At 43.9% G+C, this 27059-nt stretch overlaps 1 protein-coding gene across 11 annotated transcripts in view; it reads right to left on the bottom strand.

Annotated features, from left to right (window-relative positions):
• CadN (Cadherin-N) overlaps positions 1 to 27059 on the bottom strand; it is a 179767-nt gene that overhangs the window by 33109 nt on the left and 119599 nt on the right. Inside the window, exon 1 of one of the 11 annotated variants that reach the window (XM_065488189.1) lies at positions 19822 to 20117. The exons of the other annotated variants lie outside the window; for them this stretch is intronic. Within the exon in view, the coding sequence (XP_065344261.1) occupies positions 19822 to 19873 (52 nt within the window). The 5' untranslated portion in view covers positions 19874 to 20117. Of the gene's footprint in view, positions 1 to 19821; positions 20118 to 27059 lie in introns of those variants that run through there. 11 annotated transcript variants of the gene reach the window in all.

The raw sequence follows: 27059 nt of genomic DNA, 5'->3' as shown, positions 1-27059 counted from the left end.
TCAATTTAGAAAACTCGAGCGCTTATACACGATCAAGTAAAATCACCGGGAAAAAATTTGCAATCCAATGGTTTTATCGAGATTCCCGAAATTCCAGAGCTTCGAAGGAGCATAAAATTGAAATGGAAAATTTTTAAGATTGAATTTTGAAGGCAATTTTTGTTGATTAATGATCACTTTTAAGTACTTAAAAATTTTTATGAAACCTATTTTTTAATAGGATAAATTGCGATAAAATTTTGGCTAACACGAAAATACCGAATCATTAAATATGCTTAAATTGCTCAAATTGCTCAACGGGCTGGGAGGCGCACCGGCGCCGACTCGCTACTTGCTGGTTTGCACCTTTCCAGCATGCGTGATTTGGCTTCACGGGACGAATGTCTAGCGTTTCAAAGCAGTCCTCGGTGCGGAAGCAAGTGGCCCTTGAGTGGGCGGGGTCCCTGTGCGGCCTGGTGCGCCCATGTTATCCGTTCGCGGTGTTATTGGGACCCGGGTTTCAGCATTCGTGCTAGTGCAGTGCGCGCCCTTCCCGGTCCTCCGGTCCTCGGACAGGGATAAAAAGAGCAAAAAAAAAAAATATTTGCAAGTATTTGCCCCACTAATAAATTTTGAAAAAGCTTCAGAGCCTTACACGAAGTTTTCCTATTTTTTCAAAATATTAAAAGGGGTCCAATAATCTCATCAAAAATTTCCTTAACTGAACATAATTGTACTGCCCCTTCAAATCATTTTGATAAATTTTAGACCTGGCACAACTTGGTATTGTTGTATACCTCAAAATTTCAGTTAATCAACTTCAATCCTAAGAATTTTAAACTAAATTCCTTCCTTTTCTGTCGAAGAAAACTTTCCATCAACCATTTTGTGCTGCTCACTTGAAATCGATTTTCGTGAGAAAATATACATTCGTTCGAATTCATTTTAGCGTTTAAGCGTGTTAAGCGCCAGGAGTCGATTTGCCACTCAGCTTGTTCCAAATGTCAAACGTCACACAAATTTTCCTCGATCGGAGCACTTTCGACATTGTCTTGTTCTCCCAGAAAAGGCGACCGGTAGCAATTTGAGCGGCGTTTCTCCAAGCGAAACTCAATTACCGAATGGGACCATTGTGTTTGAGCAGGGAGAGAACATTGGCTGTTTGATCAGGCAGCCAGCCTATTTTCGCCGCAAAGCCAATCGCTCAAGCACAAATCACACACAAACAAAACGCGCAGCGAGCAACACAGCTAGCGCTACGCGGAACAAGGAAGTTCCATTTGTTTGGCTGAGGACCCGATGACTATGTCGTGCGCTTTTCGCCCAACTTTTATTTTTATTTTTGCGAACATAAAAATCAAGAGCGACGAGTTCTTTTAGTCTGTCCTTCTTTATTCTTCCTTTTTAACCAGCAACAGACACTTCTTCGCCGCGCTCGCTTTTTGCTGCAGAGTAGTGAAAAAAAACAACGTTGCAAAAAGGAGGACGCGCACAGGCAGACCTCTCCGATGCGCGCTCTTTTAATTTTAGGCCCCTTGCAAGCTTGTCTGCGTTTCTTTTCATTTGGGGGTACGCCTTGACACTACGTGAGTTTGCTTGTCTTCCGCCAAATTGTAAAAAAACTTGTTTATTGCTAAACTTGCTGCATAAAAAACAGACTGCTTCATTTTCTTTTAAAACTTGACGATTACTTGTGATTTATTTATTTTTTAATCTAGAAAGAGTGCATTAAAGAGAACACATCAATGTACATTTTTTCCAAAGGTAATCCTCATTTTGCTCCTAACCAGAAAAAATGCTTTTATGACTAAAATTTTATTTAATGGTTTTTAAAAAAACATTCACTCGTGGTTGTAGAAATTTACAACAAAACAAAATGAGAAGGTACGCCTTAACATATATTATGAAAATAAGCTCGCAGAAAAAGTTGTCCTGTTTTACCGCCAACAGTTTTCTAATGGAAACGAACTGCTAATGAGTTCAGCTTTTCTCCGAATCCCTTAAATTTATGTGGACATTTGTATTACCATAAAAATGTTTCAAAAAATATTCGAGTGTACGCGGCTGGCTTTAAAATGAAATACAATTACTTCCATAATTCAAAGAATTGCTTTTTGCGAATCAATGTACCAATTTGCTACGTGTGCCGCGCACGTATGTATTCAAAGAGCTTTTTAGGCCTCGCAGCTGTGTATTGCCAGCACGCTGAGTTATAGATATTGACCCTTTTTTCTACGTGCTTGTGACTAGCCCAAAAAATGTTCTGCGGGTGCATGCGGGCTGGCAGAAAATCCCATTTTTGCGCTCGTCCGCTCTGCGGTCGCAATTATGGTCGCTCTCAGCGCTCGAAGCCGCTTGCGAATAAATAATTCAGAGCGTAAAGGCGTTATTATTAGAGGGCACAACACGCTTTCGCGCACAGCTGAAAGCATTTTTTTTTTGTGCAGAGAGGACAGGACCCATTTTCGATACAATTGATTTTACTTGTGCGGTGTGCCAGCATTTGAGTCGCTGCGTGAATATGGTGTAAAATAAACCACACGTTTTTGCCCGCTTTTAATTCAATATTCCCATTTCGCTGAAAGCCTTCCAAATCCTCGTTATCGCAGCACTCGACATTTAATATCGCAATGCCTTGAATGGTGCAAGTGAGAAAACGACGGTAAAAATTGAATTTCCTTATTGAAATTCTATCTCTCTACGTGCACAAATGGCCAAAATATTCAATTTTACCGCCTTTGCCTCAACTCTGGGCTGACTGACAGTACAAGGAATTTTCCAAGCTGAACTGATGCCCGTTTAATACCAGGCATTTTGAGCGCGAGTAAAAATCAGTTTGCTATGGCGGCGCCCATCTAATTGCGTCACAAGCTTTAAAATTCGTTCGCTAATTAAAAATGATTTACACCACGGCTGGCAATCACGAGCCGACTTGCCTGGGCGCAGGAATGCATGATGTATGACCTGGCCAAAAATTCTGTTTCATACGTCTGGCTTTTGCAAACACACGGGAAAAAAGAGAGGAACGGCTGCACACACATTTAAGCACACAAAACACGAATGGGTTGTAATTAATGAATTACAAACTCAGTCGGGAGAAAAGGGAGAGCAAGAAAATGAGGTAAAAAAGAAAGAGCGGGCGCGGCGGGCATTAGCTAACGAGGAAGAGGTGGAATTTTTCAGAATTCCTCGCGGTTTGTTTTGGCTCGAGGGAAGAAACGCGACCTGCTGCCGGCGAACGCTTCGTATTTCTTGGAGTGTTTGCTTTGCGACCTATTTCATTTCATAATCCCACCTACAGAGGGGAGGCTTTAATTGCACAGATACGCTGGTCGGCTAACGAGTCGAAATTTGTGTGGAACGGAACCATTGTCGAATCTGGGTCGCTTCAACCTCCCACCATTAAAATTTCATCGCGGCATTTTAGAGTGTGACAGCTTGAGAGTGCCTTGATCAACCTGAGCAGCGCAGAGACACCTTCTTCTTCTTCGAACGAGTGTAATTAACTTTTGAATTAGCCGAGACTGGTGTCTATATGGCAATTACAACACTGTCAACTTTAATTATTGCGTCTCGTTAATAATTTATAAAGTTTCCAGCGCTGAATTTATAAGTAAGTTTCTAGCATTTTGTCATTAAGATGGTAAGAGAGGCAGGGTTGATGACGTTTAGAAATGTGCTGCTATAAGCAGAATTTCCACTCGAATATTGAATTGTGATTTCGCTAGCGGACAATTTCGGTCGCGGTTCATTAGCAACCATTCGTTTTCCTCGGGCGGGAAAAAACAGGGCTCTTACATTTCAAAACAATTTCGATCGTTTTTCTATTTCACTCAGCAACCGCGTTCGCGTCTTGTGTGACAAAAACGCCCGCAGGAACAGATTGCAAAATAATGGACCGGCGAATCGCGAACAAATTGATAATCGCGTTGCACAGCAGCTCCGTCGTGGCAGCCGGTGAAAAGTGGGGCGCAAATTAGCTCTGCCCGCGGCTCATTTTTCACGTTGACATCTGCAGCTGAGATCGATAGTTGAATATGGCCGCGAAATAATGCGATTAGAAGTGAATTCGGCGAGCGGTCGGGTGAGCAGATTAAATCGTGTGCGTCCAAATAAATTCGGGCGTCGCAGGAAATTAATTATTGCCAGCCGGGCGGCTCACGTTCGCTGAGCATATTGTAATAATTACGGCGCGGGCGTGTGTGTGCATTTGAAACGAAGCTAATCCTCCCGGAATCTCTCGCGCTGGCACCGTTTTGGTGTATGCATGAGCTCAAAACTGGCCTCTCGCCGGATGATAATCAATTATCGACACGCCGAGGAACCCGGCCGACAGTGCAACATTAAAAATTCCCTTTGTGCGCGCCACCGGGCTGTTTGCTGGCAAAAATGCACGAAGCTTTTGCTCTTCCCCGACGGCTTTTAGCACGCGGAAATTGCGTTTTCGCTCTTTACAGCCGCGTTTAATTGGCTGCGCTTGGCTCACGCCTCAATTTATTTCCTACAGCGACGTGGCGCGAATTTTTTACCGTACATGAAATGGATGTGTTGTTATTTGTGATACGCCTTTGTGCGGCTGTTGACTTTGATAGATATGGGTTATTTGTGCGGTCAGGAAGTTTCTGCCTTTTTGCACCGATAAAAACTTTTCCGCTGCTAGATATAAATAAAAAGTTCGAAGGCAGATCATTCAACTGGTTCGACAGACAGGTATTCATGAATGTTAATCTTGTTGCAATTTAGATTGGACAAAATGACCGCCAAAAAGACATTATCCTGGGTCAATTTCAACATTATTTCTAATTCTGGCAATGTTTCGATCGCATTGACGCTCCGTAAATGGAACTGTTGAATTCAGAAGGTGCGAAATGGCTATTCCGCGACAATTTCCACTCTATTCCTTGCCATAGGGAGCGAGGCAGTAAATTGAAATCAGGCAGCGCGCCTAGAGCCAATTTATCCCGATTAGAGTCAATCGGCTGCCTATTCGGTGGGCGCGACGGCCATATTTTATTGCATCTTATTACCAGCACGCGGCGGCCTGGAGGCAAATCCTCTTGGAATCACATTGAAATTTGTACGCGCGCCAGGGCCATATCTTTGCGGTTGCAAAGCCCAAAGTCTCGTGCCGGCCGGGCTGCCTGCATGCGTGGGGGCGATATCTGGATGCGTAAATCAGCCCCAGCTGCCGGGGCTGGCTAAAGCCCGAGCCTAATAAACCGCACAATGGAGTGCAGCCGTTAGCAAATGGTCCATATTCATCGCGTAGACGTCGAGGCCCGCGCGCTGACTGACTTTGGCTTTGATAACCACCGCGTTGCCGCAGCGAAATTGTATCTTCATCACGTGTCGTTGGACTCGCACATGCACAAAGTGCGTACATGCTGATAAGGGGTAAAACTGCGTTCATCGCGGGCCCACATTTATGGAGGGTGAAGCAAGCGCCGGAGCGAGCTTGCGGAATTTTGCACCTGTAATCCGGCCGAGCACTTTGTTTTATTGACAGGGAGAGCACTGGGATCAGCCAAGCCGATCGGAAATTCCTGTTTGCTGTAGCGCTAAACGGTGCTTACATTATACATTTCTTTTTCAGCACGTGCGCAAAAATCGATCGATGCCAGGGTCAGATTAGCAAACATTTTCCTATCTCGTAAACTTTGTAAAATATTTTAACTGTGAAAAATTAATGAGGTTCTTGAACGACAAGGTCTGCGTAGTTATTAATTTCAAGCTCAGCCTCTTTATATTTTTGCAAAAATCAATATTTGAGGTTTAACAACGATGAACTCGCTTTCCTCCTTTTTTTATAAGAACGCGTTGCCTCACGAACGCAAAATTAAATCGGAAGGTGGTTTATTGTGGGACCTAACGCACAAAAACTATCTCAGCTTTTGATCTTTACCTCACGGGATATTCAGTTTTTCCCAGCATCTACAATTATTTAAGAGCTATTCATCGCCAACAAATTCCTGGTAATTTGGGTTGCGTAATTACATAGAACAGTTGGATACAAATATTTCACTCGCTCCATTGAATTGTAAATTTTCCGCTCGACGTTTTTCGCTTTCATTTGGAAACCGAGCATTTGTCCCGAAGGATCGTTCGCTGATAGACAGAGCTTTCACATTTCGCTCTCCATCAGATGGAAATTAAACCCTTTCACAAAAATGTTGTGTGAAGCCAAACGGAAGTATTGGAGAAGCAGATGTCCTGCGCGAGGGGTTTCACATCCAAAATAAATTCGTGATTCACAAGCACAAATTCAAAAGGTTGCGACTACGTGTGTAAAATTTTAATTACGAAATGTTTCTTGTCGAAGAGAGTTTACCAGTTTGCATCGCAAATGACGCAAAAAAGATCTTGTGCAATCTGCGAGTCGAGCGAGGAAATTTATAAATTATGGTAATAAAATCAGGAAAGAGTCGATATTTTATACGGACCGAGAGCGTGATAGATAATATAAAAGCAGCGAGAGCATGCAGTTGTGCCGTTTTATTTACGCTCTCTCTGCTCTGCCAGTATAATTTGTAATGCAATCCGCTGGCTGCTGTGTGCAGCCACTGATAAAAGTGCCGCGAGTTCATTTCTGTCACGGCATCTTGATTATTTTACTACACCCAGGCTGTGAATGCGACTGGATGGTTATTGGCTGTTTACCGAGCGCAGCGTTTTGACGCGCAAGCTTATTCTATTTGAGAAATGAGCACGTGTGAGATTACAGTGACGAGGATGCAATGCGCATTTCAATGAACTGAGGTTGCATCTTGCAGTTTAAATAAGCTCCGCGAAGATGCAGGATAAGCTGTGTTTGCATTATCGAGTTGTGTATTATTGATTCTGTGGAGGCTTTTCAATATAAATAATCCTACCCTCAGTTAAGATTAGAATTTTCATAAAATTGCATGAAATACGACAATGTCACTTGAGAATTAATTAAGTTCTCTGCTTCTTTGAAACCGCACCCGCGATATTTACTCATCCAGCCGCCGAGTTTTCCTTCCTGTTGACTTTTAATTCACATTGGGAATCAACAAGAACAAAGTTTCCCAAATCATGGCGTTTGCCCTCGTTAACCCATTTCGCAGATCACGATCTTTCAATCAGCGAATTCTTCAGGGACATTAACTTGCCCTCCGGCTCTATCGGCGTGGTTCAACAACCGCGAAGATTCTTCCCCGGGAAAAAATTTCCTCGCGCGCGCACGTTCCGATTCCCTAGCGAGTCTCATAAACTGCATGTTATGTACAGCAGAGAGGGAGGAAAGGAGCGGCCGATTATTGACGAGGTCGAGTCGAGAGTGCACACATTGGCATCGCTCGGATGCACTCGCCTCGATTGCGCGTCTTTTCGTTTCTAAGTTGACGGCTTAAAGGATTGCATGTTTAATAATTGCTTCTGGAGCAGTGTCCTCGAAACGAGATTATTATTCGTCTCATTATCAGTCAGAAGTCAGAGGCGTAAGCCTGCACAGGCTGGTTCATTGGCGTGCGTTTGCTATGGATTTTAATTAGTACTAAGCCCTAATGAATGAGTACTTCATGTAAGGGTCTTACTGCTCCTGTACCTCTAGGAAAGTACAGGCAGGCTTAACCATTTCATTCTAGTTTCTGGCTAAATACCGGTGGTGAATTGAAATAATTGCTTCTTGATTTTGAAGCTTTGCATTGGAATTAAAGCTTTTCATTCGCCAGTTGAAAAGAGAGAGCTGCTGTTTTGACGTAAATACCTCAGTCAGGGTTGCGCCCAGACGCCCAGAGATATCCGGGATCTGAAGACTCTAAGTCAAGTATTATAAAAAGAAGTTGTTCAGCGCTTTCTACACTGCCAACAGGACACGGACCATAATATAATAAAAACGGACTTCATCCTCGTTGTTGAGGACACAGACTGACAAGACGTAGTCTCTATCTGATACAAAAAAGTTTTTTTAGAGAAACTCTGCACAGCACCTCCCGTGGGCTATGAGCTCACTGGGTCCCAGGTCCCAATAACACCATCAAACGGATAAAATAAACATCAAAGGAGCTTTGGTCCAATGTGGCCATCTTTTCGCCTCCCCGCACCGAACTCTTTTAATTGAAACGCCAGACATTTGTCCATAAAGCCGCTGGAAAGGTGCGCAAATCAGCAAGTGGCGAGTCGGCGTCGGTACGCCTCCCAGCTCGTTGAGCTATTTGTGCATTTCAAGTCACTAAATAAACCACCTTTTGCCATCTCTGACATTGGGTAGCATCCCCGAACTGCTCAAATATCTCCCATTGCTTTGACACTCCTGAAAATGCCTTAACAATGCAAGCCAACGGGCTGGTATTCATGGGTGTCAATCCACGGGATTTCCCTGATTTTTAGTCATTGGAAAATGTGCACGGTACGCCTATTTTTTTATATTTCCGCATTTTTATTTTTTAATTTCACCACATTTCTAGGGGTTCCCAACGAAGAGTATCTGCTAGCTCATTGGATCCACAATTTGTGAGGCACAGAGTGACACTCGAAATAAATTGTGCGGGCTTCCTCTTCCGCTGAGTTGGCAAATTGGATTTCAACGTCAAGATAGGATGACGCTAGAATGCGAGCGCATTTTTGACTAGTCATTAATGATAGGGCGACAATCGTAAAATCAATAAGCACGCATGTGCCAAGTCGCGGAATTCGCTCGCTCTCCCTCAATTACCCGGTCTCATTTTCAGAGCGGAAATCCAATTAGAGGCAGCGCGAATTAATCAAGCCAATTCGTGAGGGCAAACGACGGCGCAAAAAGCCGGAATGGGATTGATAAGCGCGCCGCCTGACTGATGAAACTCGCTGGTCCCATATTTTTCTGCCGAAAAACTGTCAAAATGCGCGGAGGCGTGTTTTTTTCCCAGCTTTCGACGGAGCAGCCAACGCGCGCGAGAAAAAAATAAATAAATTACATCAAACGCCGCAGCACGAGCGAGCGAGAGAGCGAGCGAGCACGCATACATAATGCGCCTGCGATGCTTTGTGGCGGCGGGCGAGTGGGCAAAAATGCGGGCCGCTTTTTTTGGCCGACGACGCTCGGAGACAAACAAAGATCCACTGGGTGGATCTGCACAGTGGTGCTTGCCTCAAATTTGCACCACATCAAAACTTATGGCCTGTTTCGTGCTCTGCTTTCATCTTGGCGACACTTTTCGCGCGCCGATCATTTGCGCCGCACCAACGGCAGGATTTCGAAAAGAGGAAATTGGTGTTACGCCTGCGGTGGGGAATTCACATGTGGCAAATGGTTTCCACTTCGCATGAATTTCCAACCAAAATCAGCCAGCATAAGAATAAAAATAAATAAATATCGCATAATTTAGCTTCAATTGCGCGTAAAATTTCGTGGCTGTTTGTTTAGTTTTTACGGTGAACAAAAACAATTTAAATAAATAAATTGAACCACAGTCATGGATAGATAAATAACTCTCATTGTATGGAGCTGCTCGGTAAAATTCAGCAAATTCAGTAGCCAACCAACACAACAAAACATCCTACTGGCTAGAGAATAAAAGTTAACTTGGCCATGTAACAATTAGAGCAATCCATCGCAAACTTCACAACATCTCCACTTAAAATTTTCAATGTTATTAAGATCTTCAAGGAAACTCGTCAAAGTATAAAGATCGTAAAATGCTGGAAGCCCGAGTATGAAGTGAAGCATCGCAGAAACAACCAATTTGGGCAATTTGGCAACAGAGTAGTGTTCACATCCGCCTTGGTCCACGAAAATATTTAATAAAAGCCGAGCGACTGCAGGGTAAAATGTTGGCAGAGCAAAGTTGTGGAAAAAGGCACTGACGAACAAGTTATTAAAAAAATAATCTGAGAACACATCACCTGTTTCGAAAACACGGTAGCAACGGCGAAAAGTTCTCGAATTTTCATTACCTCTCTGCAGTGGCTGTTGCTAGATTTTTTCCGCCGAGCAAAGAGTGCTCTTTGCCGCTCTACACTCAGCGCAACGCTGGCGTAAGAGCACACGGGTAATGGAGGCTGTGATAGGCAACGAGCGCCGCTTGGGAGTAGAGCGCGTTGCCTACTTTCGATATCTACAGGCGCTCTCCCGCCCAGATGATAGTTTCCGACCAACAATAGAACTGAATTTTGCATGCATTCTGATCTGAGAGAGCACATATCGCCTTTTACGACCATAAAAACTGGTACTTTTCTAGTGTATTTCAATATCTCTCTTTATTTTATTTTAATGTGCGCTGCAGGGATAATCGGGACTTGCACAATATCAGCTTGAGAAAAAACTTTTAATGCTCCCTTGAAAATAAAACTGCTTTATACAGTTCACAATTATTGGAAAAATTGGAGCGGCACTTAAATTTTCATTTTGCTTGAAAATAAACTTCTCTGGCGGGAAAATATTGAACAAAATTTGCAACCTTCATTGATGTACTCAGAATTTAAATTTGTCTTTCCTGATTTTTGTGTCAAAGGAAGTAGAATTTTACTCTTTAAAATAAATTTTAAAAAAATCCGGAATTTATTTGGTCACAAGGGATTATTTAAGGGGGTTTCACAAAAATTCGTCTCTGATTCTATTTTTTTAATTTTACTCAGTAATAAAAGTAGCCAAATATTTTTATCGACCAGTGATTCTTAAGTTCTTTCAAATTAAATAATGCAGCGTTGTACTGAGAAGCATAAAAAACGTGCTATTAAGATGGTACGAGATTATTTTACTCTTCAATTGTTCACTTTCAGCCTCTCGTACTGTTTTCAAAACCCACACAGATAAGAGTAGAGCCATTGAATAAGTTGCTTTATTCACTCCATAGGCAATAACAAACAAAATAGCACAATCCAAGGGATGCAATTGCGTTACAGTATTAGTTGAGTGCTAATGGACGAATCACGGGGATGTTTTGATCGGTTTCCTTCTTCGTCTTCGTCCCATCAAAACAATCTGACAATTCACCGGAACGACAGCGCTCGGACCAAAATAGATTCCACTCGCCACTAAGCACAAATTGCGAAATTCCGCCCCATTTACTCGCTCCTTCACACACACAAAAAAAGTTGCACAACTCGGTGGAAGAAAAGAACAGCTTGCGCTGCTCCAATTTTTGCAAAGAACGAGTGGAGCTCGAATAATTGCATTAATGCAAGAAGAGCGCGGGTGAGACAAAAGCAGCGCGATATTCTTTGGCCGACCGATGAACTGGATAGTACGGCGCGCTCGAGATCATTCAGGCCAGCAGCTGTTTGTTCCCGCGCGTTCGCAGAGAATTATGATCAGTCGGGTCATTCCAGTTTTTGTCGGCATCGCAAATCCGCGACGATCGCAATAAAAAGCCGCCGGCCCCGTTCATTCGTATTCGCTCGGCTAAATTGCAGTGAAAAACGGCCTAACGAAGCGCTCTCTCCGTCAAATTATTTGAGATTTATCGTGCTTTTTGTCCACTCGTATTATTAACTCTCTGCCACTGCTTTTTCCCCCAGTGTGAAGCAAGCACAAACAGCAGCAACACGGGTCATTGTAAATAATATTCTCCACTTTTTACTGATAATAAAAATGAATCACGTCCAGTTCGTGAGACACTATTTGACCTCTGAAATTTCCCCAGCCGAAGTTTCGCGAAAACTCGGCATTAAATCTGGTAAAAATAGACAGCCGGCCGCGTTCAACTTTTGCCAACACTGACAAAGTTTTTGCAAAAACTTTGAGGCAAACACGCACACACTCAGTGGGCAAAATACAGTAATTTGGTTAAGGTAAATTAAACAGCCCGCTGTGTGCCTGCTCTGGAAGTGGTCCAAATAAAAACCGCGCTGCCGGGAAAATAAATCAACAGAAGTTGGTGTGCTCGCTGAAGAAGGGCAAACAATAATCGTCTTATTTGCGATCCCTGCTGCGTGCGGCCGAAAGTTGGTCGCGGCCGCCATTTTGCACATTGGGCCAGAATTATTCCGACGCCAAAGATGGAGATAGATAGGCAGACGCATCAAACGTGTTTCGCAGCGGTATTGGGGCTCAATGGCGCAGAATGGGCCGTCGTCGCACCCGTAGGGCCGCGTGCGTAATTTATTCAGTTGCCACGCTATCTCTGCTGACGCCGATGCTTTTGAATTAGGCGCTATCCCCTCTTTCATCTTGTTCATCCGCTCTTTGGGAACCAACCGCGCGAAAGAATGGTATGTGCGTGAGTGATGGGATTGCTTGACAACGAAATCCAGCGGCTAACATCTGTGGCACTCTTTTCAATTCGCCTCATGTTGTGCTGTTAAAAAGAGTATGTAGATGTTGATTGTGTGAAAACAAAACACGCTTGAAAACCGACAACAAGCATCAAACTTGCGTGGGTTTTATTTCGAATGAGCTGGAAGGGCACAGCTTAAAAAATGACCGATTCGGCTTCAACGACATGTCAAATCATTGGCTCCATTGCTAAATCCAGTTTCAATCCAGACGGATGGTGCTTATAGACCACCTGAAGTGTATGATTTAAGTAAAAATTAATTAACTGTTCAGAGGGTGCATTAATTACATCTGTACAAAAAGATGGACAGTTTAGTTTTCAGTTTAAATTCTTTATAATTAAAATTAATTGCGGGAGCCTTGAAATTCAATTGCATAACAGGAGAGCAACTAAGCGAATAAAATAAATTGCTGAGCACATCAAGATTTCAAAGGATGTTCCAGTATGAATTATAAAAAATGTTGGAAAGATGAATTTTGATCATTAAATTTTTTCATACGCCATTTTAGCTTAGTTAAATGAACAGCGAATTTGGTACGTAGCGTTTTACACAGTTGATGAGGCAAAGATATAAAAGCGTACCTTTTATGTCAAAGTAATGCACGGTTTCAATTAATTGCATTGACACTTCCAACCCAAATATAGTCGTTAGCGTATATACGCGTCCAGAGCGAAACGTGCGGATTAGTGCATTGCCCTTTTTTCCTGCTTCGCGCATTTCATCACGTGGCTCAGCGTGTTCCGACATCCAAAGAGAATGTGTGATTAAAAGTCCAGTGCTACACAGGCTTTGAAAGCTAGCAAGAATACTTTTTACCGCCAGGAAACGTCAATTACGGGCTCATTTCCGGAGCGTACCGGATCAAAATACATAGAAGCACGAGTGAATTTTTCCTTGCTGCAATGCAAAGGGTGAATTTTCCTATGGCTGCGTGCCTGATATTTATTGTACAGCTCGAGTAGTAGTATATAATGGCGGCGAAAAGGCGGAGATGACGCGCCAAATCCGAGCGCGGATCGGAAAAAAATCTCGCGGAGTTCTCTCTTGGCCGACGCGTAAAATGAAGAAAAGAAGGAAAACGCATGCGGAAAAAAGCATCGGCATATACAGATGCCTGACTCTTTCCAGATTTTTTACTTCTTGTGCAACGTAGGCGGAGAGTGTTGTAAAAAGGGAGCAGACGTGTCTTCGGTTTTACGTTCCGTTCTTTCGACGGCGGCTGCGGAAACATGAATCGCTAAAAAGCCAGCTAAAGCGAAACGTGGAAAAGTGCGTGAAAAATAACTGCGGGTGCGCTGACAGGCTGCTTGTTTTGCTTTGAAGTCCACAGCTCAAATTACGCTGATGAAAAATACTTTTAATTAAGGGTTTTCAGGACCGAAATTAGCCAAATGGTAGATTTTTTGTTTATTCGGCAGTTCCGATCGTAAAAAGTGTTTTAGGTACGATAAAGTAAAAAAACGCGACGCTCTACTGCTTGTTTTACTTCAGTTTCTACCGTAATAAGAAAAAATAGAATGCGTTTGATAAAGATTTTGCAAATTGTGCAAAAATTAAAGAGGATTTTCAGGTTTAAATTAAAATGACAATTCTTATAGATGATCTTTTCACACAGTTGATTGAAAACTTTTAACTTTCTTGTCATTTTTCTGTTCTTTTGTATTGCTTGAGACGCTTTACCCTGTGAATTTAAAATTAATTTTTGAAAAAAAAATACTGTGTTGAGATACAACACGCTTATCCTCGCACGATAAGTGAGCGTCCTGAAAAGTTTCCCAGCTCCATAATTTAGCACGGTGAACAAAAAACAAGCGTAGTCACGCGTCTTCCGCCGCTGGGTAGGAGTAGTGGCTCAGGTGTCTAGCTTGAAAGTTTTGAGAGGAGGAAGGGTCGTATAACTGCCGTCATTGTCTGTCGCTGTGGCCAGAGTCAATAATAACAAGTCCACTTGTCGACAGCCAGCCCGTCGGCTTAGTGCAATTATATCGAGCCTTCGGGGAGCCGAGCGAGCACACGGCCGAAAAAAGCACCCATCCATCTCCGCTCGAACCGCACCAGATTGAACGTCGCCCCGATGTTTATCTGAGATATGTCACAGAATTGGAGAGATGTGACCTCAGGCCAATCAACCGTTAGAATGTGGAATTCAAAATCAATATATATATCGTGGAAACAAGAATGGAGGTCAGCGTTGCTTTAAGGGATGCGGCGGGCCTTGTGAAAAAATTTTCGTATTTTTATTCTGGCACTGCATTAGCATACCGCCATTGTTGCAAGAAGAGCGCGCGTATATATTTATCAATTTGCAAATGTGCTCTAGACAAGATTTACGCTGCACGCAAACAACGGAGAATGGAAATGCGCACGCCACATTTGCAACGCGGCGAATTACAAAGTAATTTTGATGCACGTTTGAACAAGCACTTGCGGCGCGGTGCTAATTTACGGCCGCGAAACGAGCAGCCTGCCACCATAATAGTGAGACAACAATGCCGGCGACCGCAGTAATATTAATAGTTAAGGCTATACATATGTAATCCATTCACCCTCTGGCGGAAAGGGCCAGAAGAATTTAATTGTGCCATAATGCTCAAAGTGGGTGGTGCTCGGTGCTCGTTACACATTAACAACAATGACCGAGGCAAATTAAACCAGCAGAGTGTACATGTGTGTTCTTTTTACACACTGCCGGCGTCCTTCGTTAAATATTTCACGGCCAACGACGTGCGAAATTGCAAATTAGACCGTTGCACACGTGTGCAATTAGCGTGATCGAACACGACAGCGGCGATGGCGGTATGTCACGCGTTGACGGCGAGGCTGGCCGTTGACGCGGTCGCGGAAATAATTGTTTGCACCACATTCAAACAGGTCTCGCCTTGATTGGAGGAACTGTGTACTCTGGGACTAGAATTTCTGGCGAAACCAAAGCGAAATCAGCCATTCGCTGTTGACAACAATATTGTAAGCGTAAACAAGGCTAAAATTTGACCCTTCGTGTTAAAACCGCAAAATGTAATAATAAACAAATTTTAGATAATGATTTTTGAGAAACCTCAACGGTTGTTGAGGCAATTAAATCAATATGAGTTGGCTATTTAAATCATTTTCAAAGTTCATATGGAAAATATGCTTGTCAACGTACATGTATTTTTCATCTATCAAAGTAAAATATTTGCTTTTTCAAAAGCTGTTCAAAGCTCGGCCAAATCATAAAGTTGACTAAAATTAGAACTGTATGTTTAGTTGAAAACTAGATTGATTGCTGATTCCAGGATTCATTTCTACTTTCACCAGAGAGTTTCGCAACTGCCAACTGCACTCTTGTGAGTAATAACCCACGCAATTATCCTCTGCAAAACGACGCATCACGCGCATTAATAGCATTTTTTGTGTGAATGCCACGGGCGAGCGTGAGGCAAAGGCCGAGTTAATAAATATTCCATTGCAATACGGCAGCAATGTTTAATGAACGGCAGGCAGAAGGCTGATCGATGGTGTTTCAAACGTGGTGCTGCCTGCGCCAGAGACAGGCATCGCAAATTCGAGTCTTTATTATTCCGTCAGTCGCATGCAGGCGTCCATAAAGTGCGGATTTTCCAAAGTCATCTCGCCCATCGGGATAAATCAAACGGATTGAATCGAGGGCAGCTGCTGGACGCACCCCCGGATCGCCCGGCGCGTGTATCTCCCGAATCATTGCACGGCCGAGATAGGTGAGAGCGTGCAATTTTAGCTGCTGCAAAATCGATGGGCCCCGCACGCGCGCTCTGCCGGCTCATCAGCAGTGTAGGGTGTGTTTGATAAATAAAATTTGCGTTGAATTACACCAGCCGGTTATCTGTTATCTCTGCTTCAATCCTCTAAGAATATTTTTGAATATTTCCAACGAAAATATGTTTACGATAGAAGCAGAACAAAAGCATTGTAGAATATATTCTAGCTGGAGGCGCTAGTGAAATTTTGCTTCATTTGACAGGACCTTTTCTGTTTGGAATGAGCCTTTTGTTTAAAAGAAATTCCCAGAAATATATTTCAAAGGCAGCATTGAAATAATCCTCTCGTTTCGCATCACGTAGGCAGCAGTGGTTACATCTCATAAGCGGGTTACCATTTGGTATGGAATAAGGAATAAGACATCAGCGAATTTCAAACCCAAACTCGATTTCCAATTCTGAACTTTGACATTTCCAATTCAATTTACTTCAAAATGGTATATACTAATGGATTTTAAAGTTGAAAGAGGCTCGAATAACACAACGGGGTAGTAAAATAGTTCTCAAACGGAATGGAGTCGGGCTTTGTCACATATGCTAAGATTTTATTCTGGCCACATCTGCTGCTTTTTATTTAGTAAGAATGCTTCTCTCATGAAAATATAGTCCAACATATGTGCATGAAACACGGATAAATAGCTTTTTGGATATATGCTAATTTAATTGAAAAGAAAGTGCATTCAGATTAGCCGTTATTTCGCATTGTTGCAACATGCTTTACGTGCACTTGCAATGTGAGAATCTGAGCGAGGGGTCGAGTGCGGGCTGATTGGCGCCTTCATTTCATTCTCTTACATTGAAATAACGGGTCCATTCAGATTTGGGACGGTTGCGAAAGTTTTCCGACTAACTGCTTATTGGTTTACACCTTTCCAGCATGCGTGACTTAATTTCACGGATGAATTTCAAGCGTTTTAACAAAAGACCTCAGTGCGGGGGCAGTAACACGAGCTGGTCCTTTTCTGTGCTGGGCTTCCTCAAATGTGGTTCGTGCGGCCTTGTCATTCGTTCGCGATGTTTTATTGAAACGCGGAATTTTCGCGAGTTGTTCGCTATCACAAAGTTACCGGTCTCGGAAGATATGATCCGATCAAAATAAAAAAAAATCTAAGTAGAAACATACTTTTGCTCCTTCATAAAAACAGCGCCATGTCATTCTGAGGTTTGAAATGCCAGGGGTATTAAGTAATGAAACAGAGCAATGAGCATTATAAACAAATAGATTTGCGAGGAATATCGCGACACTTCCAGCGGAGCAAGGCGCGTATAATTTATTGCACTTTTGCGACAGCAGCTTGCTTTTTAATTAATGCGCGCGCGAACGCCGCCGGTGCACGCTGTGCTTAATTAATCTTGCACTCTTGCCTCCGCTGGGAGGACGGGCGGTGAAGCAATTTCGTCGCCACGCGCGATTGTTTCATGCAGAGACGATAATTATAGCCCCGCGCGCGTTGCATCCGAGTCCGCTGCCAAATCTGATCGTTTTTGCGCGCCGAATTCGGCCCCGAATTTCCGTTCGGCGCGGCGCAAAAAGCAGTTCACGCGATTTATTTAAGACGCTAGTTTCTGAGGCGACAAAAAGCACAGAGTGACTGATTAATCGACGCTCATTCGTCAGCAGCCGGTTGCCGCCGATCGATTTTACGCCTCTGATTAGGCAAGTTTGTGTTTGCTAATACAACGGCAGCTGCCTTAATAAACACGCCCGTCGCTGGTAATGAGATGAGTCCGGAGTCGGCAAAAAGTTGAGGGCCGATCGTCAAAACAGGCAGTTGCGAACATTGATGTTGTACGAGCAGAGGCAAAAAGGCACCGCTCTGAGACGAGGGCGCCGATTCAGCACGCTCCAAGGCAATACAGGTCCTCTGGAGAGGAAGGAAAAGGACTCTTTTTTATGAACAGTGACATCGTATCCCCTTTATGGTGAACTGACCACAAAAAAGACAAGGGTTTCAAAATACTTTGAGCATTTTTAAGTTCATTGCAGCATTTGCAAAAGTTGGCCGTTTCTTGCAAGCCATTAAATCTTCAGTTCCCATCCTAGATATATTATATTTTACTTCTTCTCATTGACTTTTCAGAGACATGTTTGACCAGAACAGATTGTTCCTTGAAGCAACTTATTCTCATCTAGTTTGCTACTAAGAGTTCTAAGAAGCAAGATGAGAAACAACATGAAAGTTCACAAAGTAATGAGATCAAGCTCTACAACCTCCAACGCACTTGGCTATCCCGTTGCTATTTTCCAACCACTATATGGCAAGCAGTAATTTCATTTCTAACCACATTCCATACTCTCTCTCTACTTCTCTAGAGATGCAGCAGGCGCAAAATACAATTTCATGGAGAAATCTTCCGAGGCAAATTACAGGTTTTAATATATCCGATAACCACAAATTACTCCCTGCTCACGCACACACTTTGCCGAACTTTCGCGAGAGGCAAACGCGTTTCTCACCCAATTATTATTTTAACAAGCGTGCGCTTGTAATATCACTTCGCTGAGCAGCACGACAGCTCGCTCTAGCAGCGGCTTTTGTCGAATTAAGACGTTTTAATTGTCACCGTATGCAAACAGCGTCTGGCTTTGCTCGTTTGAAACACGATCGGGGCGCAGCTAGGCGCAACCGTGCTAATGTGTCAGGCCAAATTTAAACCTTTCCCTGCCGCTTTGAGATAAAATTTCTGGTCTTGTTTGCCGAGGAAACTGCCTTTGCGCCTGTAAGCCGGCCGAGCTGCCAAAAATCCTTTCAAAACACACGCTCACGCCCGGTGGCGGTCATGGCCGATGAAGTGAAAATCCTTCGACCCCAAACTTTCTTCGTGGCAAAAGATCCCTGGGAGACATAAACAAGGCCACATAACCCCTTATGCCTTAACGTTTGCAGTCAGAATTCGAAGAGAGTTGCTGCTTTCCGCCGTCAGCAAAGGTGAAAGTTTTAAGTGCATATTTATCCCGCGCGTTGCCGGTGATAACGAGAGGCGCTTTAAAATTGATTGATGGTCCATTAGCATTGGTGGAACTCGGGGGATGAGTGCGAACGAAACTTCTCCTCCCTCATGCCTTTTTTTACGTCGTCGCCGACTCTTTCGGCGCTCCGCGATATTTAAAAACGCTCTCCTTTTCACTCTGCGATTTTTCATTTGCCAGCGCTCGCTGAAACGCGGCAGCTGTCGCCGGAGCAATAATAATGATGTTTCGATTGTAAAGGGCACAAATAAAAGGCAAGGAGCGCTGCGGTCCGAAAATGGAAACGTCCATTTAGGCTTTATGGAATGCTCATGACATGGTTATTGTTGAGCACACACGGTATTGGCAATTGCCCAGCGAATTATTGTTTGCAGACGGCAACTGACCGGCCAAAGCCAACGAATCTGTACAGTAGACGATCAGGCTTGCGTTTTTAGCCAAAGTTCTACTTTATTATGTTTTGGCAGAGGGAAATTTATGAGTTTTGTCGGATTGGCTATTTTCACAGTCACAGCAACAACTATAAATAACTGCATTACCGATTTTATGGCTGTATTTTAATCAAAGAGTAATTTAAATCAAAGAGTAAAATACACTTTTTTTATCCCTCACATCAACTCGATTAAAGTTCCAGCTAAAAACGAAAATGTGTTTGGTAAAAATTGCTAAAAATTCACCAACACCCTAGGGGATTTTTTCAGCAACACCTTTGATTTCCCTTGCAGCCGAAAAACGCGTGATTCAAACACAAATCTCATTTCCCCGGCGGCTGTCCGTCACGGCCTTCATTACCGCCGCCCACAACTCGACGCACGTTTGGGCCTGTTGCCCGATTTTTCACCCCTTTACGGCCGAAAGATCAAAGGACGTGGTGCATACTCAAATAAGTGCTGTTGGTGAGGACCCAGAAGACTTTGAGCGGGTCCACCATGGCGAGGCTGTGCGCCGGACCTCAGCTCTCGAAGGCGATCGGGCCGAGGACGGGCGGAGGGTCGGAGGTTGCGTCGACGGCGCTCACACGGGGGTCTCGACGCACTTTGTGAGGAGCATTATTTTGCCAGAGCAGCAGCACAAACACGAGCACGTCGCACAACAACAGCCTGGCCATGACCAACTGCAGTCTCCAGCGCACTAGGCGTCGGCACGCGTTCCACGGCACATGTTCGAGTCGGGCCGCCAACTGACTGCGTTGGCTCGCTCTCCCGCGAGCGGCCCCGGCCACCGGCACTTGCGCCGTGCGCCGCCCAGACAGCACTCGCCCTCTCCGGTACGCAGAAAAGAGGCCTAATCAAAATTCATCGCTCGCCAAACTGCCGAGCAGAGACGCATCAAAGATTCAGCCTAAGCGGGCGAGAGCCGCGGGTTTCAATCAAAAATTCACTGCCGCTCGTTTGCCCATGCTGCTAAATAATTGACGTGCACGCATCGATGGAGAAAGGCCTGCAGTGTGTATACACACGCCAGTTTTGATTTTGCACTCGGCGTGGGAGTGAGAGAGTGGTGCGACGGTCGATGAATTTGTTTCCCTTGACGTGACGAAGTACTTGAATTTAATTTTATTAAGTTTTCAAAGTTTTCATTCTTTCATCAAAATTTTGCATCAAGAAATATTTTGATATAGAAAATTCTCAACCAGGGAGGAGGCTGCTGCGTTAACTCATGGCAGGCAGCCAACACGTTTATTAAATTAACAGACATTCCCCGAGGCCTGCTGCGTCAGTTAATTAATTACACTTCCTTTTAATAATCAAAATGCAGGTGCTGTGGCACAGCAACGAGATTCTCCCAATTTGAGCCCTTTCTAAATTTTACGGGCGATGAGCGTGACGGCGTGCAAATCCTTTCATTCGCGAGGCTAAATCTTTGAGCTTCCGGCTGGCGAAAAGTACGTCGTCTCCCACGCAAATCACGCCAAATTGTTTTGCCCGTCGAGCGCAAAAATTCAATACGGCGTTCCGGAAGCTGAGATAATTTGCACGCTGAGGGTTTTTGGCTAGCATTAAGAACTTTCCAGCCGTGTTTACGCATAGCGTGTACTAATGCTCGAACGAGCTTAAGTGCGTGTAAGTACTACGTGATATGTATTAACAAGCAGAGGTTCCCTCTCTCTCTCGAGAGAGAGAGAGAGTGAGACGGTGAACTCTCGACCAGGGCTAAATGATGGCGTGCACATTTGTAAACGCACTTGCCCGCACGGCTGGCTTTTTATTCGCCGGCCGAATAAAATGCGGCTCTTAAGGCCCGTTCGCTAAATTACAGCCTTTGGCGCTTATTGTGACAGTGGGCAAAGTTATCTCGGGAATAATCCTTTTATGAGAGAAGGCAGAGCGAGAGAAAAAGCTAGCACAAAACTGCTGCGACAAAACGCTGCATAGAACGAGATTAAAGAGAAGCGTTGGACCAGATAATGATGTTGCTCCTAAAAATAAATACTAATGTAATTAAATTGATTCGAGGAAAAATATCAAAATCAGGGAAAAAGAGACCCTTTAAATTTTTGGTATCTGTCACAGCGGTAGCAAACAAATGCAGGACAAAGAGAGTAGCCATTGTGATGTTATCGCTTCTCATGATCACAAAGATATAGGTTTAATATAGAGATTATTAGGCTTCTTGTTAGATGTATTAATGCTTAAAATTGGCAAAAAAAACGAACAATTAGAGCAACCAAATGTTGACTCCTAATCTTTCCCAGTCTTTAAATTGATGACTTATCGATTAACTGGCTGCTATATTTGGCCAGCTTTTGTTTCCTAAATCGGCAGCCGGTTCCAACAACCATTCCAACGGGTTCCTTGATTTTTAAATTTAATTATTTGTTGTTGAACAATTAAATCCATCACGCAGCGTTGAGCGAAAATTTAATTTGCGGTTTTCCTTGTCGCTCTACCAGGAACACACAATCGACCGGAAAGGAGCATCTTGAAATTCGTCACCAGTAAGTTATCGGCCGGCGGTGTTAAGAGGGTGTGAACTCATTTCGGAGGCAAAGTTGCAGAAGCAATGCCTCATGCACACAACTTGCCAAACACACTCAGGAGCAAGACAGCCGCCCGCCCGCCCGCCTGCTCGCTCTCCACTTAGGCTCATTACCGCGATCTCATTGTCACGGCGGCGAAACAAGATTTCCTCGTCGCTCCCCCAAGGCAAGACAAACAACACGCATTAGCCGAATCTCTAAAGTGCAGCCGCGCCTTTTAATTTCTGCCAACAGCTGCGAGATTTATGCCTCCGGAAGACGTGGTGCCACGCTGCCTCCGGTTTGTAAAGCAGCAGCGTTCAGGCCAACGTGAGCAGTGTGCGGAATTTAGCTTCAAGTAAGACAGGCGGGCGTGCGCGTGTGTAATACGCACAAGAGACAGCATATCCGAATCATTATGTCTGCGTCGACAGCATTGGGGCGGTGAAAATTATTTGCACGCAAGATTATCCTGCTCAGGTTCGCGGAATTATTTTGCCTTTTGTCTCACGTTTCCTGCACCCTGCGGTGGTATAGTTAAGAAGTCAAATAAATGTTAATTATTCAAACTGTTATCAGTTTGAAATTCAGCTCAAATATTCAAATTCAGCTTGTTGAATAAAGCAACAATTTAAATATTACCCTTCAGGGGCTTGAGTAAAAAATATTTAACTTTGCTATGAAATTCTCATTTGTATGTATCTGACTACGAGTGCTCTTTGAACAATTGCTCTCTTCCTTTGCGTACGCTGCGAATGTTGGGAGTTGTATTTTCGGAGGCTGGCTAGACGCTCCGGAATGTTCTCGCTCGCCTTTTGTTTCTGCTGGCAGGGTGTGTGAGAGCCGTCAGCTTGCCAGTGGTGAAAGTACCAAGATTTATGAGATGTTTATTATCTGCGTACAACACGGCTATTCATTTTTACAGCGCGAAAAGTATAACTTCAACTGCACTGTCGCTGTCGAGACTAACACGCACTAAAGTAATTCTGCAGGACAGCAGCTCTTGAAAGTTATTATTTTATGTATTGTTACAGTGTTTTTGCGTCTTCCAGTCCCTTGCTTGGTCTTTTTTAACTGCTTTCCCTTGCTTGGAATTAGCAGCTATAAGTTGCGTTGTATCTATTATTTCGAAGCATTCGCAAACTGATCAATTATCAACACTGTGCGATTTCCCACCATTAACAGCAGAATGATTCAAACTTTCCGCAGTCTATACTAAGGCGTACAACTTTGCCATTTCAAACTCTCATTGCAAGTTTCTAATTGCACTCACAAAAGTGAGTGATCCAAGTTGCGACGGTTTCACTGGGTTTCACATACGACTTTGCTGCACGCAATCACACGAGTGAACGTGCGCGCTATTTGATCAGCGCTGCCGTACGTGGAATGCTTTTTGCTTACCTGCTGACGTGTGCGTAAGTTCAACAAAATCCCACCCCAGCTGCTGGGTAATCATATGCTCCCCGAAGAAACGCTCACGTGCACGATTGTTTGAGTTCGCAGGTGAGATTCGCTTTGAGAAAAATCCTGATGGGCCATGACGTGCCCTCCGGAATATGAGACGGGAGAGGAATCGTCTATTTGCGCTCGCCCCTCACGGGTCACTAGGTTTAATAACTTTCAGCAGGGGAAAGAAGTGGCTTCCACAGGCGTTTAAGGAGTCGCCTTTCTTTCGTACACAACCAGAATTTCAAGAATCCGTATTATTCAAAGGACAAACAATTAGACCATGCCAAATATGTTGAAACAGGAAAATGTGTCAACCAACAGAGAGGTCTCTGGGGCTCGGAATCTATTTTCGCATACGCAGCCTCGTTTTCCGCCTGTTTGCTTTCATTAGTGATGAATGCTCTGCAAAACAGCATTGCTTATGTCCCGACGGTATTTACTGCTGCTATCCGACGAGATCTTTTGGCAAACAAACTTCGCGAGGAAGCACGACGGGGCAGAAAATCTTTATTGCATTCTTTTGTGCGCTTGAATTTGATAGGTCGCATGAAATTCCGCGTTGCACGTAAGAGTAGAAGAGCCATTACCTGCTTCCGACGCGCCATAAAATTGCCAGGCAATAAAGCACGAGAGAGCAGTGAACGACGATCCGTTCAATTATCACGCGGATTTATGTGCAGTCGGCTGCAAAAATGTGAACTTTGGTGACTAATGCGAAATTTTCACCGCGTCTGCTCCCTTTGGGAAGCAACTGTAAAGGACTAAATGATGGATTCCCGCGACTGTGTAATGGCTTGCGCCTCTTTGTTTCGGTTTTTGCTGGTGCCGAGTGGGTTCTACACATATTTTATCGCGTCGGTGACGCTCCAATTACGTGACTCAAAAGATAATGCGCCTGCCTCAGAAAGGAATAATTACGCCGGTTGTAAAAAAGGCCCATTTCATTATGCGGTGGGCCAAATTTTAATAGCAAACTTTTAGCCGAATCTCAGGGGCGTCGTAGGGACCAGGAGCACCGCGTATAAATCAGTATCGATCAAAAAAGGGTAAGCCAGTGGGGCCAATAAAGAAGTGCGTGAGTTCTGTCTGTTGCAGAGGTTTTTTGCATCACAAAGGGGCCGGGCGAAATTTAATTTCGGCGCGCCCAGTTCCCTTTTCTTCGTCGGCTCGCCTTCTTTTGTTTATTCTCGCCCAGCAAATTCCGTCCATTTTTCGTCGGCGGCTGTGTAGTTTAATGAGATCTGCCCCACAAGAGCACCCTTATTAAATTACTACTGTTTCCCTCCCTCTCTACTCTCTCTTTTTCCACCGCAGCAAGTGTGCCTCGATTTTTTACCACTGCGCACTTCAATTAATCGCCGTCGGTTGCGAAAACCAACTCGGATTCTTCTTTCCGTTACGAGTAAACTTTTTGCGAAACTACCGACCTGATGTAAATATAAGCAGATTGCTCAAGGGGCGCAGGAAAAAATTACTTACCAGAAAAAAACGAGGTCAACGCGAGTTTAAAAGACACCAGAGCTCGCTTGCCTCGTCCCTCGGCGGTTATTTACCGAAAGGGCGGCCAAGTGGTGCTGAAAAATTGTTTCTTTCAAGTCTGCCTTTGCGCTCGGCCGGCAACCCGACGCTGCTCTTTTTACTTTTCGCGCACCAAATCCGCACACGCTGGCTCGGATAGATCAGTTGGCTCAGGTATCAAGAATCACGGCCAATTCCATGTCCGCAGCTTTGGCGTGACGTTGTTGAGCCAGGGCCGTCAGTGGAAAAATCACCCGTCACACACGATTCGGATTCGCACCATGGATGGAAAAAAGGCTTTTTCGCAAAAAATCCAAACTGCACTTGGTAATCCAACCAATGAAAATACGTTCTCTCTCAGGCCGGAAAAGCAAACAGGCGAAACGAATCCATTGTTTGTCCATCACACGCCCGATTTGAAATTCATATTTCACGCCAGATTAAATCCAAGTTACGAAGAGATTTGCCAGTAAGCAACAAATTAATTGGTAACGTGTCTACACGGTGTGCGCAATTATCGAGCCATGTGCTGTAATAATAAGTTTGTTTGGATTGCGCCATATTATATACACACAATATAATAATACAAACACGCGCGTGCACTGCTCGCCAACGTTCACATTTGATTTCACCCCGAGCTGCTGCTTGCAGATTGCTTAGTAATTTGTTGATTGAAATTCACAGGCTCATTTGCTCAGCATCGTGTATTTTCAATGAGCTGCCAACATTTCTACTGGAGTGCATTTCTCGATTTTTTCATATCAGGAAGTTTTTGAGTCTAAAAATACGCATGGTTAGGAGAAAAATTTCTTTATGAACACGAGATTTAGGTCGGAATGGTTGAGGTCGTGTACCGTGTAGGCTGCCGAGGGAGTTTTAATCATTAAATTACCACATGGTTCGTAATCCAACTATAGATCGTGTGTTTTACTAATATTTAATTGCACTCTTTTAATCGAATTTTACAGATAATTACTCAGCAAATATTCTGCAGCAATACCGAATGTCAATTCTAAGTCGTTAAAAATAGATAAAACTACCTCATTGATTTTTTTTCTAACGTCCAGAAGGATTTTGGATTATTTGCTTAAAAATATGCAGCATTAGCGATAGCACAGAAATCTAGCTGGGAATGGCCACTCCTGTAATTTCCCACGAGCATTCGAAATCCATTCAAATCAATATGAGGACTGCGAAACGTGCCAACAATGGTTCGTATCGCTTCACGAGCAGCGGCGGCAACGAAAGTGCATTAAATAAATTTGCTACCGCTCGCTGGTGGTAATGCACACACTCACGGCGCAGTAAACACCACATTTCACGTCGCTCGGCGCGCGGGTCGTGGTTCATTCCGCGCGCATGATTTCTTGGCACGCGTTCATAACACGGCACAGGCAGGCAGCTCCTTTTGACGCGCAATTGAATATTATCACAATGTATACGGTGCTGCGGGAGCGGCCGTAACGGAGCCACTGCCTCGCGCAATAATCCGGCAATTTACGGCCCGACGCGAGCGCATAAAACTCGACTGCAAAATAATTAACTGCATGCACCGCGCCCACGATTTTGTGCTGTTGCGCCCGACTCGCTCGCAACAGGGTCCTGCGTGCTGCACCATTATCTAACTGGCCAATTAATCAAAGGGTTGAACAGGTCGGGAAGCAGATGCAACTGATCTTCATGGATAAAACAGAGACTTAAATAAGTGCCAAGACAAAGCCGGCAGGATGAAGCAGTAAAAGACGGGATTGAATGCCCTATTTTTTTGCAGGTATTGCACCGCTATGGAGATGTTATTTTATGAAAGGGTTATGCAAAGTTTGTAGTGCAATTTATAAAAAATTTCATAACGTGCACGTATGGCATGTGAAGGAACAGCTCGGTATTTTTACTTTCTAGGAGCTCGCAGTGTGGAAATTGAGAACTGGAGGCCAGAAACAGAATAAGACTATCATCTTGATTTAAAAATTTGTATATGTAATTTGATTCCAGCAACGCGATATGGACGTTTGTTGCAATTCTCTACTTTAGAGATTACGCAGGGTGACAATCCTTTTACCGACGGAGCAAGAAAACCAGAGCTGAATTTTCATTCCCATTATCTAATTTTTCTTCCCATTTTGTGCACAAAACAGAATATTACAAAACTAATCTTATCCGGCTCGGACAAAGTCAGAAATATGAAAGAAGC

The sequence above is a fragment of the Cloeon dipterum genome, chromosome 1, assembly GCF_949628265.1.
Source record: "Cloeon dipterum chromosome 1, ieCloDipt1.1, whole genome shotgun sequence".
NCBI lineage: Eukaryota > Metazoa > Arthropoda > Insecta > Ephemeroptera > Baetidae > Cloeon > Cloeon dipterum.
Note: the sequence above shows the minus strand (reverse complement) of the source record. Positions and strands in the feature narration are given on the sequence as shown.